Source organism: Cyrtonyx montezumae, unplaced genomic scaffold (genome assembly GCF_038088225.1).
Source record: "Cyrtonyx montezumae isolate F1298 unplaced genomic scaffold, pur_monq_1.0 scaffold_4, whole genome shotgun sequence".
NCBI classification, from domain to species: Eukaryota; Metazoa; Chordata; class Aves; order Galliformes; family Odontophoridae; genus Cyrtonyx; species Cyrtonyx montezumae.
The window spans coordinates 29,347,140-29,365,450 of record NW_027072045.1 but is presented as its reverse complement, the minus strand read 5'-3'; the positions used below and the strand labels follow the sequence as shown (position 1 = coordinate 29,365,450).

At 34.2% G+C, this 18,311-nt stretch overlaps 1 protein-coding gene across 10 annotated transcripts in view; it reads left to right on the top strand.

The window, feature by feature from the left end:
• KCNMA1 (potassium calcium-activated channel subfamily M alpha 1) overlaps positions 1–18,311 on the top strand; it is a 422,031-nt gene that overhangs the window by 183,201 nt on the left and 220,519 nt on the right. For all 10 annotated transcript variants that reach the window (XM_065746496.1, XM_065746495.1, XM_065746491.1 and 7 more), the window contains exon 3: positions 14,908–14,969. In XM_065746496.1, coding sequence (XP_065602568.1) covers positions 14,908–14,969 — 62 coding nt within the window. The remainder of the gene's footprint in view (positions 1–14,907; positions 14,970–18,311) is intronic.

Below are 18,311 nucleotides of genomic sequence, written 5' to 3'. Positions count from 1 at the left end.
TTCATCAGCCTGTTAGAGGCCCTGTTTTGAGGACATGAACAAATACAGAGTAAACAAAACTGAGATTGCAAAATTCTGACACTTTCAGTCTGCTAACATGAGAAAATACTATTCATATACTAAAAACAATCTACATTGTTGTCACATATTAATAATGATTTTTTTTCTCTCTTTTTTAATTTTTTTTTGTACTGTGGTGAAGAAATAGCAATGCATTTTGATGTCAGTCCTTCCCTATTTTGTGCATGCATCAGATTGAACATCAAACACATGGACATGATTTGGCTCCAGGGTTTAAAAGATTCTGGAAAAAAGTAGAGAAGAGAAGTTCTAATTCATCACTCCTATAGCCTAAATTTTCAGAAATGCTCAGATATTAATGTTGCCTAGCATTTTTTAGTGTTGAGATTATTGAAATGAAGGATGATTCAGATGAAAATCTGCTCACCTTGTTAAAAAGCCAAAATTGAATTGGTTACTGACCTTAAATACCTTGCCTGATAGCACCACAGAGAGAGTCTGGTCATTCTGGTCTACCTTTTTATTACTGCATGTCTGCTAGCTATTTCATATGGGTGGTTTGTTGAGGTAATTGTAACTATATGTTTAAGTACAGTTTAATAGTTAAAAAATACCCTTTATCATTTGATGAATTAAATGAAAAACAAATCCAAGTATATTAAAAGAATGAGTTTGATGAAAGTCTCTTTGGAGGACATATGAATTAGTGAATAATAGTAGGGTGTACCTTGAATTTGTTTGATCAATTAAGGAAAATTTTTATGAGCCAGGTTTCAGTTGTACTGTTGCTGGTCAAGTTGCAACTCTCATGCATGTTTTTTGGCACTTTGAGGTAACTTCTCTAAAGTGCTGGGATTGCAAGTGTGTGGATTACATAAAGCACATGTAGCTTATTTCAGCGTGAAGTCGTTTCTGATTGCACTGCCTTCTTTTCAGATGCTGTGCGCAGATCAATAGAACTCATTGTTTATCTGGAAGTCACCCTCTGTTTCCCTTTGTTTATAGCATATTATTTACTTCATTTATTTATAATGTCAGCTAGCGTCAGACCACTTAGTGTGATTGATTGCACTCTGAAAAAAAAATTATAAAATTGAACTAGTAAAACTTGTTATTATTATGGTTTGGTAGCTATGTGAAAAAAAGGAAAAATTCAATTGTGACTGGAATAACAGATTATTTAAAATTAATCTTACTTGCTCTTAGTATGTCTGCTTTATTATCAAGTTGCTTGCACCTTTTAGTTTTGGGTACTGAAGTTTCTGCCGAATTTCACATTTCTGGAACAAACACCCAGGAACCTGCTACATTTTTTTTTCCTCTGTTTATTATCACAGTTCATATTTGTTCACTTCTGGAAAACTGAAAAATATAGTCACAGTGGAGAAGCCACCTACTCAGTAGAGTGAGACTTGTGCATTTGAAATTCACCTCAATTAACTGGCTGGAAATTCTTACCTCTAGCTTTATTTTTTTATTTTATTTATAGAAATTCTTTCGTATTATTGGAAAGGGACATTATTTCTTTGACATTATGTTAATTATAATGTAGTATAACTTCTTAAAATGCCAGACTCCCAAGATTTTGTTTTGGAGAGTCGTCATAAAATAAAACCATGTAAAGAAAACATGCAAATTCAAACCCCATAATGAGCCAAATGATGCTGCAGTTTACAGAAGTCACTTATTAAAGGCTTGTGCTGAAGGCATTATTCTCCTCAGTTTGTTGCAAAATAAATGGCGTTGGGCTTTAGCTTTGATGTGTCATGCATCAACGTTGTTCGGGGCAGTTTTTTTTTTGTCATTTGCTCTGATGAGTTGGAAGTCTGCAGAATTTGCCAGCATCAGTAGAATGCCAATGTTCATATTTTCATTGGCAAAAAATTTAAATGGTCCATCGTGAGAAACAGATACATGAGCAGAGATGGCATCTATTGAAAAACAGAAAAGAAAAAAGAAAAAAGTTTATTCCTGTCACCTTTTACATAGAGCACACCAGTTATATTTCTGCATTTTCATAGCAACTCTGAACAGCAGTCAAGAAAAAAATATCACTGTCCAAATGTTGCATATATACTCCTTATACCAAAATAAATAAATAAATAAATAGAAAGGAAACAAAACAGAGGGTAAGAAGAAGATAGAATCCCAATGGCAAAGACTTGTTCTGAAAAATTTTTAGTTTCTTTTGGGATAAAATCCCTTTAAAAAATTATTCAAATTTACAAGAACGAGAGAGTGAGAAGAGAGAAAGAGGAATAAGAACTCTCAGGAGCAGAGTAATTATAGCTCTTAACTAGGTTGCAAGACGTGTGGCATGTTTCTCTTCCAAAGCATATTTAATTATTTACACAAAGTAGAAGTGACAAGAGGAAATGAAAAAGATGCAGCCCGGGTTCTCATGTTGAGATTCAACACCCAAATCAGAATTTCCTTAATCTCATTTTAGGTAAAAGAGCTCCTTCAGTAATCTTGGGGTCTTAATATTAAAAAGTCATTTTCTGAAGCTAATGGGTGGGCAATTTTATGGATCAAAGTGATTGCTGAGCTTTTATCACCCAGAAACTTCTGGATTGCAAGAACACACAGAAGCTGGATATTTTTCATGACCAGAGAAATAAAAGCAATACTTTTTTCATCAAGTGCATTAAAAAAAATACACATTCTGATACTCGGGGAAATTAGTTATTAACATTGTATGTTTCTAGCCTTTGTTTTCTGGAAGAAACCTTTCAAAATATGAATTGAGCTTAACTGAATGTACTAACTGACTACATGTGTTTGTGAGAAGTCCAAAGTAGTTTTAATGAGAGTTAGGATTGTTGTATTCATAAGAGAATGGTTAGCTCTATCTTTGGAATTCCGTGGCAATTCAGGAAGAAGTTTGATCTGATAACTGTTCCATTTCTACATGAGAAAATCTTGCACAGAACCACAGAATCACAGAATTGCAGGGGTTGGAAGGGACCTCTAGAGATCATCTAGTCCAACCCTCCTGCCAAAGTAAATCCCAAGGCCAGGTTGTTCCTTTAAAAGAGTAATTTTTTTTGTAAAATATTACATTTTTTAAGTGGAAGAACTTGATTTTTTCAGCCATCATTCCTTTTGTCTATAGCAGAGAGGAAGAATGGAGTTATGTTATCTTTGTGTATTCTTTTCATTTTTACTCTACTTTTTTTCAGATAAATATTTCAAAAAGTAACTCGATCAATAATGCATTATTTAAATAATATATTTTAATTATATTATTTAATTTTTCATATAATCAATTCCATGTAATCCTAATATACCTGTGTTTCCTGCTATGACTTCCCTTTTATAAGTAACAGGTGGATTTGAGAGGAAGATGAAATAATGACTACTGTTTTTTTGCAAATAAAAGGACCCTGCTTAAATTCTGTTCATTCATACAGAGGGCTTTGTTCTGGGAAAATACTTAAGAGCCCAGAGTTAACACAATCAGAAGAGTTCTCAATATATTAAGTGGAATGGTCATTGACTTCTAACACAGCAAGAAACTGGAGTGAAGACAGCTTGCTCAGTAAATGTGCTGTTTATACCACCGCTGTCAGTGGCAGAATGCCTGTCCCAGGGTTTCTTTGCCAATACAAGCAGTGTATCACCCATTCTAACAAGAGCTTTGCTCATTCACAAAAGCCCATTCTCGTGTCTGTGTTTTAGGTTGTGGAGTAGCTCTGCAGCGTTTTCTGGGTACTGGTGACATCCTACTATGACTCTTATAGTTAAAAAAAAATCTACAGCTTTAAAATCCGGTGAGCACATACTTGATGTACCTTGTGTTTAATATACCTGGATCCACTTGTAAGAAATCAAGCTATGAACTGAGAAACTGCTTAAGCAAGAGACAGACCTTTAGGGAATTCATTCGTGCTGCTGGCAATCATGTTAATGAATCAGTAGGTGGACGTTCTTTCTGAGTCAGCAGTGTTCAGCTGCCTTGGCACACTTTTCCATAGGTGTTTGTCATAAGATTGTTTTGATCAAAGAGGGATTCTGAAGTTTTAGGCAATCAGAAAAAGGAATCTTCATTTAATGTTAGAAATTATTAATGTTGAAAGTTCTTTTTTCCAGCTCTGTTTGGAAGACAGAGAGGAAGCATGTCAGCCAAGCTGTCAAAAGAAGAAATTATTGGTTGCTATTAGAACTTGATAGGGTTTTTCTTATGCCATGTCACCATAACTATATTAACTATTATAACTGTTTCTTATTTGTACATTTGACATAAGAATTTTTTGAAGTTTCAGTAGATTACATTTGTGTTTTTTTTTTAAACTTTTTCCATTTTTTTAGTTGTGCATGGTATATGGACAGTGATCTTGTTCAATGGAGGATGAAGGTCACTAGCAGAGTCCAGGGATTTTTGAGATTTAGGTTGGATTCAGAAAAGCAAAATACATGTCCACACTTGTTCTCTTCCTCTTTCACCTGCTGCATTTTCTTTCACTCTTCTCTGGAAGAGAATAGCAGCAGTGTCTTCAGAAGGCTGAGCATCAAGGTGGAGATTCTGGTGGTGTAGTGCTATGAGGAAAAGGAATGAGGCTGCAGATTTACACCATTGTCACATCTAAGATAATTGTGTTTAAAAGATAATTTCCCCATGTCTAGCTTTCAAATTTTCTACTTTATAGCAGATTTGAGAAAAATGACCTATTTTAAAATACATTATTTTTTGAATACATAGAACAGAATCTGTATAGAAGACCTGTAAACCATTGGAAGGGAGAAAAGGAGAGCATGTAAATAAGAAAAAGTTTAAATTTCAGTAGCATAATTTACCTGGCCAGAATCTCAGGCAGATTTTGCTGTACTCATTCAGAGGAAAAACCTTATATTTTTCACAAAGCTTGATATTAGATTTTGTGTAGTTCATGCAAAAACAGCATGTTTTTTCTTGCATCACTTAAAAAAAGATAAAAATCCTTTGAACCCATTAAGTACTTCCATCTTCTGCCCATTCTGTAATACTTGAAATGTGAACTGAAACTGCTTGCTTATATAATGACTTGGAGTTCCAACAATACCTCTTAGAAATCTCTTTGCCCTGGATAGGTATGGGATTACCTGATGGTTAGTCCAATTTCAGTTTTCAGTCCTTCTCAAAATAAACCCTCTTGTCCTTCTAGTTCCTCAGAAAGAGAATATAGCCAGGCTGAGAAAGCACCACACAGTCATTCACTCTTGGATTGTTGGAGGGATTTACATTGGAAATTATTTCTACAGCAGTTAATGATATGACTATTGATTTTATCTTCAAACTATTCTAAAAATGCTTATAAGAAAAGCTTGCAGATTTAAAGTTGTCACCAGAAGACAACATTGAAACGCTCATCTGAAGAAAACAAGTTTGCTGAATAAATCATTCTGAACATTTACAAAGAAACTTCTTTCTTTCCTACCCTAAAATAAAAATATTCACCATAAGCAGAGGTTTATTGTACAAACATAGCATTTTACATTCAGTTGCTACATCATTGGTAATATTTTTTGCATTTGATATTCAGTGACAGTTGCAAATCATTGACTGTTTCATATCCCATGTATATTCCTCATCATCTGTTATTTCATCTTGAATCATAATTTCAACTATACTTACAACATACCATCAGTATTTCCTTGATTATTGCAGTATGAAAATCACCAGTTCCTGTAAGAAATGGTATCAAAAGCTTCCATGTCTTTCTTTGAAATACTGAAGTGTGAAGAAACCCACGTGTAGCAGAACAACCTTGCATCAAACTGTGAATCTAGATTTCACCTATAGTAGCCTATAATTATACTTGTGCATATTATACGAAAGATAAAAACAATATTTACGCTCGTGTTTTAAGGGAGCAGAAATCACTTTGTTTACTTCAAAAGCCAAAAGTTGCCTATGCGCAAGTGTATGCTTCTCCCTAAGCTGAGCTCACCATAATCCTGAACTTCTGTTTCCTTTAGATTTAGCTACTCTTAGGGAAATTATTAAATTTTATTGTGTTATTACATAGAGATCTGAGATCTCATGATTAATGACTGTATTAAAGAATGTATTGGCAGGTTTTTCTGTTCAAATTTATCTAAAACCCAGAAGAGTTCACATAGTTAAGTTGCCATGGAAAATTGGGACTTCTGATTAGAATTATAATTTTAAATACCCGCTTGAAAGCTATTATGCTGTTTTTATTTTTTATTTTCAGTGAAATTGCCGTGTTCTTGTATGGAATTATCACACAACACAAGTCTATACATTGTCTAAAATTTGTTGAAGGTAGTACTATGATTTACAGTGAGTGCTTAAACTGTTACTCTCTTTATAGCTTCCATTTGTATACTAATTAAAGGCAATTTTTTTTGTCTTTGCATACTCTTATATAAGGCTGAGTGATTAAGTAGGTGGTTCAACAAAATAATTTTTCATTCCACTAAGCTGATTAGTATAAGGGGTTTTTCGTGTGAATATCAGTCAAAGCTAACAATTTCAGCAAAAAATTGAAGGGCCAACAGTGCCAGAAAAAAAAAAAAAGTGCTAAAGTGAAAGTAAAATAAATGTTTGCAAAGATGTCTTTCATAACTCTCCATTGTTAACCACATCAACAGTTTCCCCCATCCCCACTGGGAATGATTTCTGTGCATAGATGTCTAGTGTTTGATATTTCATTTAATTGCCACAAGAGGGCTACAGATATGACTATGCATAGCTATGCCTGATCACTGAGTAGACCACGTGAACTGAGATACAGTGAGCTCCTCCTGCTCATGCAAGTCTCCCAAGGTATCATGGTCTCAGTTAAGAAGTCACGTTGTTGATAGCTATCTATATCTAGAAGATTATGAGTCAGCTATTGATTTTCCTAGATTTAAAGTAGAACTTGAACACAAGGCTTCATTCATTTGCAGATATTTATATAATTTTTTTTTTAATTTATTTATATGAATGACTTGATCATTTCTTCTTCATTTAATTTCTTTTTCTTCAGTAAATTTTAATAGGTTTTCCTTAAGCCAATAACTGTCCACTTCCATTGTAGCGCAGGGCTCACTAGTGCTTCTTAGTTACAGTTGTGCCATGAGAAACTTGTTACCAACAAAAATGAGAACTATTACCAACGTATCTTTTTCTCAATGTGATGGTAAAGCCAGTTGTGAATCATAAGAAAAGCGATTTATACTTTTGTTCATATTAATGGGAGATGATTTGGGTAACTGATAGGTAATCAGAAGGAAGGACATTTTATATTGGAGGAAATATATCTATGTGTAATGTAATAAATTCAACGTTTGTCTCTAGAGCATATTGTCATAGAAATTGCTGCTATTTTTTTGACTGTTAAATTAAATACTAAATTGGCAAAATTGTATGCACTTTAATTGATCATATCACCAGGCACTTTCTCAGCAAACCTAATTAACTTCAAACTACACCACACTATTAACAGATGGGACTTTTTTCTTGCATTTTTTCACTAATTAAAAAATCTCAGTCTTTTCAAATGTATGGATTAAACAGAAATTTTCATTTTATTGTCAGCATGCCACTAAAACTGGAGAAAGAAGCCACTTTGGATGAAGAAGGAAAAAATAAAGCTGAAATATAAACTAATATTAGAATGCATGTACAGAGCAGAATGTGACAAAAATATTTAAGGTTCTTCCTAAAATGAGAATGTGTGTGTGTGTGTGTGTGTGTGGGTAAAACAAGAGAGTGTTAAGATAGTCAATCTAATGATTCTTGGTTTTGTTTCATTTTCTTCAGAGATGTCATCTATCCTACTCCCAGTGACATGTTGACTTAACTACCACAGCTGTGAATAGTTGCAAGCTCACAGTGACTGAGGCCTTTACTATGCATGATATCTGTCCCATAATCAAATTACTATTCTGATGTAAAAAAGCAATATGTTGGAGCTACTCAGCAGACTCAGGCTAATTTTTCTTCTTTTTGTTGATGTTAACTCTTTTGTATTTGCTATACCTGCTTTCTCTTCCAGCAATTTTGTTTCTAGATTTCTTATTTATTATGGCTATTAGGAAAGTCTGTGAAAACAGATTCATTAAATATGAACTGTAAAGAGATGTTCAATAAATGCATTATTTTAGTGCTAGGAATAAGTTAAAATCCTACTACAGTAGCTAGTGGCTTAATTGATTAAATTGTAATACTAGAAAGATAAACAAGAAGTTTATCTTAAAAAGAGATAACAAGGTCTTTCTGTTTAAATAAAATTCTTGAATATATAAAGGTTCTTTGATGTTTAGAGAGTACTGATAAATTTACATACTGTCCTACTCAGGCTTCTTCTTATTATTATAATTGCAGTAGAGGTCTCAGTTGTGCCAAGTCAATAGCAAAATGAAAACAAGAGGGAGAAACAGAATCCTGGAGAAGTAAAGAAACATGCTGTGGGTCTCACAACAACAGAGTAGCAGGACTAGGAATAATAACCAATATTTTTCTAATGGCTTATGCTCATGTTGATCCACTTTATTGCTGTCTCTATTATTTTTAAAATGAAATCCTTGCTATTAGTTTGTCTTGACAAATTCACTGAGATTTTACTACTTATTGGTCTATCAGGTAGTCCCCTTCCTCTTTTGGATGAACTTTGGTGTTTCTTGTTATGCAGTAGGCTTTGCGCTTCACTGAAGAAGGGGCAAAATTTATACTGTGGGTCTTACAAAGCTGCCAAGTTTCTGGTGCCATTTTTGCTGTATGCTGGTGACTTTTTATTTAGCATATAATTTAATAGCTAATTAGATCTGTAGTGAAATTTACTGTGTAATAAAGCAGATAGTGTATTTAAAGGGAGAGTTTGCAAGCAAACATTTGCAAATCTTTACATTTCTGAGAAGATCATAATGTGGTCATCAACACTGCAAAGTTTAGATTTAGTGTTTTGATTGAATCAGACTCAAGTCTAAGGTTTGATAAATGCTGACTCTGAAGACTTGGGTGTTTTCAAGTGTTTTTTTGACTTCCCTAAAAGGTGAGGTTGGTTACTCTGATTTAGAGGTGCCTAGTTCTTTCTAGAATTAGATTCTAAATCCTGTCTGGCATTCATAGTAGAAATATTTAGTTTAACTCTACTGCTTGCTGCTTCTGCATGCAAAAGAGGATCAGTAAGCCGCAAAGATGGATTTATGAGCCAGCACACTATCCAGCAAATATATCCTGTGAGATTCATAGCAGTATGTATCCTGTTGTCAGCAGCAGTTGCTGACTAGAATTTGCACTTTGGCTGTATTTGTATGCATATATCACTGTTTGCTCTTCATACTATTGTGATCCAGCAAGTATGACTCTTTTATGGGGAGTAGATTAGATGCAAAATCTGTTCTTTATAGTTGTGAATAGAAGGTAAATGGCGAGAACCTTCCCAGCTTCTTAGAATCCTTTTTTGAACTTTGTATTTATTATTTATTGGTGAAAGGGATAATTAGATTCTTATTTTTGTCTTTTTATTATTATTTCATCGCTTTAGCTATCCCTCTCATTCACAGACTTCACCAGTCATTTGCTTGCTTATCCTTGTTTGGTCTTGTAAGGTGTATCAAAACAACTGGTGCATTAGATAGGTAATAAGGTGACCTTGAAAACCTGAATGACATAGAATGGCCTCCCAGGAGCACCTGGGAATTCATATCCTTATAGAGTAGATGGAAAAGGTAGCATTCCTAATATTTCATTCTTTTGCCTTCATTATTTCAGTTATTTAGGTATTATTCAGTTATTTAGGTATTGACCACATTGGAAAATGGAAGCAGGAAGACTGGATGTGACACCATGTTTAAGCCTAGAGAAAAATGAGTGTACAGCTTCATCCAGTGTGTTGATGTATGTACTATGTACTATGTCCTCCTGATGAGTTCTAGATATATTCCCTGCTTTACTCCCAGTATTAGAGTACAGTGGTAAACATGTCTAAGTAGAAATTCTCTATTGATTGCTTCAAAAATACTTATTTCACTTTATTTGTCTTGACAAATCATTAAGTTCGGAGGACTGCTGGATGTTCTAATATGAATTGCATTATTCAACATCACTTAGTGTCTTTAATTCACTGTGATATGTCTAAAGGGAATACTAATAATGAATCTTAATGAAGTGCTACCTAAAACAACTGGAGAACACTCATTTTTCTAGAATCTTACAGTAAACAGCTTTTACTGTATGTGTGTTTATGGTAATCTAAGAGATATTAATTGCTTAGCTGATTGTATCAGCCACAGTGAATAATTACTTCTACTCCCGAATTTGCCTACAACAGTTTCTGGATTTTGTTGTTTATGTATAGGAGACCAATTAATGAAACATCAGTTTGAACAAACCATTATGGCTCTTCTGTGGTCTAGTTTTGCTCAAGTCTTGCTTTTGTTATACCACTGTATATATGCTGGTGCATATCCTAGCGTCTGCAAATTGATGCTTGGTTTGCAAAAGAAGGATTAAGTAATTTCCACTTCTGAAATGTAACTTGCAGCTGTTGTGTCCTTAGAAGTGCATGTTTCCATTCCTAACGACCTCAGACAAACAAATTCTGTGTATCTATAAAAGGCATACAATTGCTTTTCATTTTTCATTTAAAGTATGTAAATTTTCTCTCAAATTAGGCCAAAACCTCAGGCTATGGGCACGTTACTAATGCAAACTGTGAGTTCCAAAATTAGTGGATCCTTGAGTTATCCCAGGATGTAGCTTTGTGGTCATTAGAAATAATTTGTATTCTTCTTAAATAATTCAAAATATAAATGTTAATAGAACAATGTAATATATTCTAAGCAGTATAGTAGGCCTAGGGGTGAATAATTTAACCTTCAAATATTAGGAGCTTCAGACACAGATTTCTGAAGGCGCAGGGTACAAATAGATTGTCATGAGATGACAAAATAAGGACTGGAGAACTAAAAAACATAAAATATTTGTTTATTTACATACAGCACCACCCCTGCCTCCAGAATTTATTGAGTCATTTATTCTTCTATAAATGTGTTAAAATCAAATAATTGAGGTAATGAATGGACCTCTCATGTGACATCAACTAGCTCCAAGACTTTTCAGTCATCTCAGAAAATAAAACATTATTCACAATGAAAAAAATCTTACCTATTGCAGTATGTGGTTCTTACTCTGATGACAAGGAAGAGGAACAGACTTCTGCTGTATTGCAGAAGTCAACAAAATAGTAAAAATGACTCTTGTGGCAGGGATTGGCGTACTTGCCTCAGGGCACCCTCTAAATGGATGCTTGAGTGACTTCTGCTGTCTGCCTACTGCATAGCATACACAGCAGATCTTGTCATTATTCTGCCCCTCTTACACTGAAACAACCTATCCTGAAACAAACACAGTGGAAAAAAGCACAAAATGTATGTGCTAGTTTCTTCAAAGACAATTCAACTTATTATGTTTTTTTCTTCCAGAAACCTCTGTGTTGATGTTTGTCATTGATATGCATTTGCAAAAAAGATGTTCTCTCAAGATAAATGCATAGCATTTGTAGGATTGGTAATGGACTGAAGCTCTACCTGTGGCTATACGTATCAAAATGTAATTCAAGGAGAGCACTTGTGGTCTTCACAATTCATTAGTAATTTGAGGAACACAGGCTGCTATTTAAGGGTACGTAACAGTCCAAGTATTTGGTATGATGTTTCTGGTTCATTCCTTGCAAGGCTGACATTGAGAAAATGTTCCTCCTATCACATCTTTAAATTGCCCATTACTGAATATGTAATTATTATCTCTCTAATGTACCTGCTTTTCCACACTTCTTCAGTAATACTAGGACAGTAGTTCAATGCAGATGTAGGAGAAACAGTGCCAACCATTGGATCATCATCCGTGTCTTCCTTTTGCCCTGGAAAGTGTGCTGAGCCCCACTGTTGTTATCATGGGTTCATTCTAATAGTAGCTGAGGAATGCCTGTATTTTCTCTGCAACTTAATTGTGTTACTATACACTTAGAAAATCTCCTTTATGGTTTTTTTTTTTCTTTTTTTAATTTCTTCTTTTCTTTTAGATCCTGTGATTTTTCTTTGTGAGGATTAAGGAAGTATCTCAACAGAGCAGTCAAAGATCTGGGGCATCTTAGTAGTTGCGGAGATCAAAACTCTTTTTAGTTTTAAGTGGATTTTTTTTCTGTATTTTTTCTGACTTCTACTAAAAATAGGCATTATACACTTCTGTTGAACTCTAGCTGGATTTTGTTTTTAACAAAAGATTTAAGGATGTGCAGCAACTTTTCCATGTTTACTCATCCTTTCTTTTAATCAGACGTTTATTTTTAACTCAATGCTTTAAATACTCAGTGTAGCTGCTAGCATATGACCTCATGTTTCTCAGTCTTAAACAAACAGTAATTTATTATAAATTAACAGATTCTTTCCTTCCAGAGAGAAGCTATAATAGATGTGTAGCAATTGAAGTGTTGTGCCAAATGCATTGGAATAATAAACAGAACCAGCAAGCTTCTCCCCATGGCCTACTTAGCAAGCAAGGCAATAATTCACATGCATACAAGCTTTTTTCTTCCTGTAGGTTCTAGTTACTGTGGGTTTGCAATATCAGTCTTTCTAGGTTTGTACTTATCTTCAAAGATATTAAGTTCTCAAAAATAGACATTGACTCCCAAGAAATCTTTCAAGGACTCAAATTCAAAGTAGCCTGTTTGCATTCATCATTTTTGGAGTGTGTGAGACCAATCATAAAGTCCCAGAAAGATTCCAAGTTTAGTTTCTTAAATTTCATTTTCATAATGAAGTGTTATCATTTTAATATTCTTTAGGTCAAAACTGATGTTTTAGGGTGAATCTGTTCTTTTTCTTGTATTGTTGTTGTCATTGTTAAGGAGCTACTTATATTTAGTAATGGTTATAATGGTACTATTATTTTAAAAGTTATTCCACAGAGTGTAGATGAAATATCACCATTAGGTACTTCAAAGCTGATAATATTTTGTAACTGCGTTTTGACATTTCTGTTGGAATATATGAGCATGTTTGATGATTTTGGACATGCAGAGCTCAATGGTTTGATATAGAATTATGATTACATGTTGCTTCAGATGTTGCAATTACAGCATTGATAGAAGAGAGTACAAAAACTTCTACATTATTGTTTATTAGGTCTACTTAGAATTGGCATGTTGGATGTTCTCTTGTATTGATTGTAGCATGACTGTCAGGCTCCTTCTTAGTGTGGCAGCTTCAGAAAAAGACATCTCAATATATTAATAGTTATTAAGAATATTTCTATAGTTGATGGTGTCTTGCTCTTGAAAAAAAAAATGGTACTTTGTATTTTCTAATAAAATGAAACCTCCCTAAAATCTAGGTGAAAAGTAATCTTCACATATAGAATGCTATACTGTGATTACTGTATGGAAAAAAAAAAAAGGAAGATTGCACAGAAAGCAAACAAAACTATGTTCTTTGGAGGTGGGAAAAAAATAGTTAGTTTAATAGTTATAAAGAAATTAGCAGCTGGAACAGAATTTCCTTCCAAATTCTTTCATGAGGAGATGAGGTGTTACTGAATCATGAATGGTTCAAGGATAGAGTGAGATGGTCTTTGAGAACTAATTTCTGTGTTCATTAGCCAAATGAAGATTAATAATTTCCAGTGAAAGCTTCTAGGTCTAAAGCCCTTATTGGATGAACAAATTTTTGTTTCATTGCCCATCTGCTGCTGGAATAGTTGAGATCGTCAACAAAAGTAGTAATTGTGGTGATAATGCACATTAGTGTTGAAATTCATAAAGCTGAATAAATCTGCTCAGGCAGAACTGGAATGAAACCTTTGATTCATTTAGCAAATATGCTTGTTTAACTGATGTGTTTTTTAGCCATTTCTGACCTAAGAAGTTGTAGTTTAGCCAAGAGTGTGAGGAGCTACATGTCCACTTTCTGGTTCCTTGGTCTACCCAGTCCCGAGCTCTCTGTTCTCACGGTTTATTTTAAAGGATGTTACTTCTAAGCAGCTACTTGAGATGTGCCTGCCAGAAGGCAGGACATTTTGTTTTGATTCTGTAGACCAGCATATCAGATAAAAGTTTCAGGAGACATAATTTTCCATCTGTTTCCCATCCTTAGTGCACAGACACAGATCTTTTCTGATTTCTTCCAGAAGAATCATGGTATAGCACTTAAAAATTGCTTAACTGTATCCGTGTTTTCAGGTTCCAAATTACTGTGGGGATGGCATTGTTCAAGAGGCATAAACCTAGATTTACAATATCAGACATCTAAGTTACATTGCGTACACAAACTTGGTGTACTTTGTGGTTCTTCAGGCCAAAATTAGGGTGTTGTCCTCCTTTGGGTAGAATGCTGTTATTTTAACCTATTTAAAAATCAATTGTTGTCTCATTGGACATGAATGCAAAGTGAATATATATTTTTACATAGCCTTACACTTACCCTGTGGATTTCACAACCATGTGTATAAATAAAAAATCAATGTAATCTAAAAGCAATGTCATTGATCTTAGTTTACCCACTTCTGAGCAAGAGATTCTTACTGTAGTCCTGAAGGCCAGTTCTATAAAAGCTATACTGTCCCTTGAATGCCATGTGCTGGGATTGCTGGCCATTTGAAATTAAAAGAAATTACATCAGGAGAAGTTAGGATCTATGACCTATTTGCATACTGGATTGCCCTGATCAGAGCTTCAACTTGTTTGTGGGTACTTTTCAACGCAAGAAAACATTATGTGATAATATTATCCTATTTGAAATTCAAGTAGGATTAGTTTTCATAAATAAAGGGACAGCTGAAATACAAATAATATTATTTTACCATTTTCCTTGTCTTTTGTGTATGTATGTTGGTGTGTAGAATGATAAATTTTTCACTCTAACACTCTTAATAATTGTTCTTTTCTTTTGTAGGTTGTCTTAGTCTTCGCTCTTAGTATTGGTGCTCTTGTAATATACTTCATAGATTCATCAAAGTGAGTATTCTTGTACATTTTTCTTACCCTCCTTTCTTACAAGAATTACACGTCTTTAAATTGCTCCATTCATCTACTTCAACTCCGCGCTCGGTCTCATTGCCTGAGTGTGAAGAACTTTGTAATACTGCATGGTCCACCAAATAACTCAAGGATGGAGATCGTACATAAACTGGATTTAACATATTCACATTGGATTTGTAGAAAGCATAGGCAGAAAAGCTGTGCTTCTGTGTCTTCAGATAATACACACTGTTGCAAACAGTTTTATGTTCATTGGGCACGTATAGAATCTTTCAAGTTCAAGACTATAATAATAAACTTAAAGGAAGAATATTTGTGAATAAAATTAGCTTTCAGGAGAAAAGAAAATCAGGACACTGACAGAAATGCTTTTGAACAGAGCAAAAAGCTTCTGAATGAAGCATGAACATGCTTTCAGGTTTTCACCTCCTGAGTTTAAAAGATATCTCCCAAAATAAGGTGAAGTAAAAATCTGCAGAGCATCTGAATGTGTTTAAATTATGTGGTCACGCACCAAAGTTATCAGTGTTGTGGTTTTAGCCTGGTAATACGAAGTTTCCTCCTGACCTTAAAGGAGATGTCATAATATCAAACAATGTAACTAGGAATATCCTTCCCTTGGTTCCTTGTTTTTAGATCAAGCTTTGCGCTGACTCTAGTGGAGTAGACAGAACAGTGGTCCAACACAAAAGAGACCTGTGACTTCATAAATATTACTGTTTTGAATTCAACTACTTTGAAAGGATGATATTCTAAAGTATAAATAACATTTCAAAGCTCTTAAACTTTTTTTCTAAACTTCTTTTAGGCTTACCTTTACTGCAACAGTCAAGCCGTACCTTTGTAATCTAGATATGCCAAGCATAACAAAATAATGTCTCTATTTATTTATTTATTTATTTATTTAATTTTGTGTGTGTGTGAGTGTGAAGAGGAACCAGGCTGTGGAAAAATTCCACTTCTTAAGATTCCTTGGACAGTCCTTCTTCCTCCTTAGTAGGAGGATTATTTTTTTTTTACTGTCACCTTGCATGTAAGCATGTAAGCTTTTCTGAATCTGCTTTTAAAACACAATGCTACAACTTTAGGGTGCCCTATGCGTTTGTGTCAGAAACTGTCAAACAGAATATGTTATTTTAGATCACTTGAGTGTATCATTAGTAAAAGTAATTCCTTTTAGTATCTTTTCAAGTGTGAAATGATGAAGGTAAAAAGAGAGGAAGTCTTGCTCTCTCCTTTATAAAATAACTGGGAAAGTGGAAAATATGTCTTAGCCTGTATGGGATCTAGTATGCACATTGGACAGTGACAGATATGATTGTGTCATTGACAATGTATTCTGTAGCTGTTGTATTCAGTCTATGCCATGGACATTTAGCCATCTCACACATAGAGTGACAAAAATCAAGTCTTCCATACAAAGCTGAAGAGTACAAGTGTAAGCATTTGTCCAGAATAAAATGACAAAGGTTTATTTGTCTTAATCTTCCAGTCATATTGTAGACACAATGGACAGTTGTGTCCTTGTAGAAATCCTACAGGACTTCCTACATGCAATAAGGGGCATTAAGAAAGATGGGAACAGCTTACAACACCATTTTCTTAGATGGTGTGGGAAAGGGAAAGAGTGGAGACTCCACTGAGTTTGTGTCAAAGACTTGTCATGATGAGTTCTAGTGAAGTACACTGAGGAATTCAGTCAGGCCAGTCCTGAATGTATTACCTATTGTTCCCTCAACTAAAGTAGTGGCATAGGGAAGCTAACTGCAGGCAAAACTAATTTCGTTATAGCTGAGAGGAGTGTAAACTCCATGCCTTTATTTCTTGCATGCCACTGACTTGAATCATTGTCATGTAGTGCCACAAGTTGTATACAGAACATTTTTTCCATGCTAGTGACTAATGGAATATTTCAGTCCCTAAAGTGGAAAATCATTTAGAAGAGCAATTACTACCTTGGCAACCCTTGCAATTAAATCTTGTCACTTCCTGATAGGAGATGTTTCACTTATTACTAACAAAAAACCTCCTTCCTTCATTTGTAGCATTTCATTCATAAAACACTGTTTCCTTGGACAGTGGTGTTTTTCGATACTGGCAATAGCAGTTAAACATGAAAAAACTTGCCAGAGAGATTCTATAAATGTTACCCACATAATTATTCTAATTTTTGGACAATCACCAAAGCATTGACTTTTTATTTTTAGAAATTGGTTCACTCTAATGTCTGTCTTACTTTCAATAAAAGACCATTAAATAAATTAATTAAAAACAAAACCAAAAACATAGCACTTAGAAGATTTTTAATTAATAAAATGATTTACTTTTGTAAAGATAGCATCATATGTCCTAATAATGGTTCATTTCTAATTTATCTTTCCCTTAAAATTGTTTATCATTTAGTTCTTCAAGGTAAGAAAATAATGCAAACATCCTTCAATTTTAAGAGTAAAAATGACAATCTTCAATTGGCTGTGCTGTAGTAGGATAGAAACCATGTTGTCTGCAAATACATTTTCATTTTCCACACCTTTTTATAAGTAGTTTTCACATTCCTTCCTTCCTGTATCCAGTTATGTTTGATTTTCCACTTCTAAAAGATGGCTTAACTCAACATGCACATGGAATCACTACTCTGAGTTTTATTGACATCAGCAATAAAGGTGAAATGCTTATTTTCTTTTGTCATCCTGACATCTGAATTTCATACTGCACTGGTTACTTGAATAGAGTGGAAAATAAAATTTGTTTGCTATAATCATCTTTAGGCATGGCCAGTAGAAGCACTAGCAAAGACCTTCTTAATTTTCCACTAAACTGGTGACTCAGCACTCCCTATTTTCCCTGTCTTCCAATTGCAGTAGCATGGAAACTGATTATGAAGTGAATATTCTTTTCTCTGCTTCTGATTTCTCTTCCGGGGTGAAATACAGTGCAGTACACAAACATAGATATGAGCTGTTTCTTTCAGGTACAGCAGTGTAATACTTTTGCCAAAGAGCTTGCTTTCTAGTTAATGCACTGTCTCCTGAAGTCTACTTTATTTACTGGATTTCTTTCCCTTAACATCCAGCATCTATATAAAAGTTTTAGAGCAGATCAGTGATGAGGTGAAAACATACCTCACAACTTACTTTACTGATGTTCCAATCACTTGTGTTTTTCAGTTTAGGTTGTTTTTGGTGTTCATATTTTCAAAGACATCAGTGTAGATATTGCTGAACAGCTATTTTTTTTTCCAGTATTGTGCCACATTTTATACTTGATTTGAATTGTGTATAAAAGAACCATTTGGCAATGATGTAAAACAGCTGGATC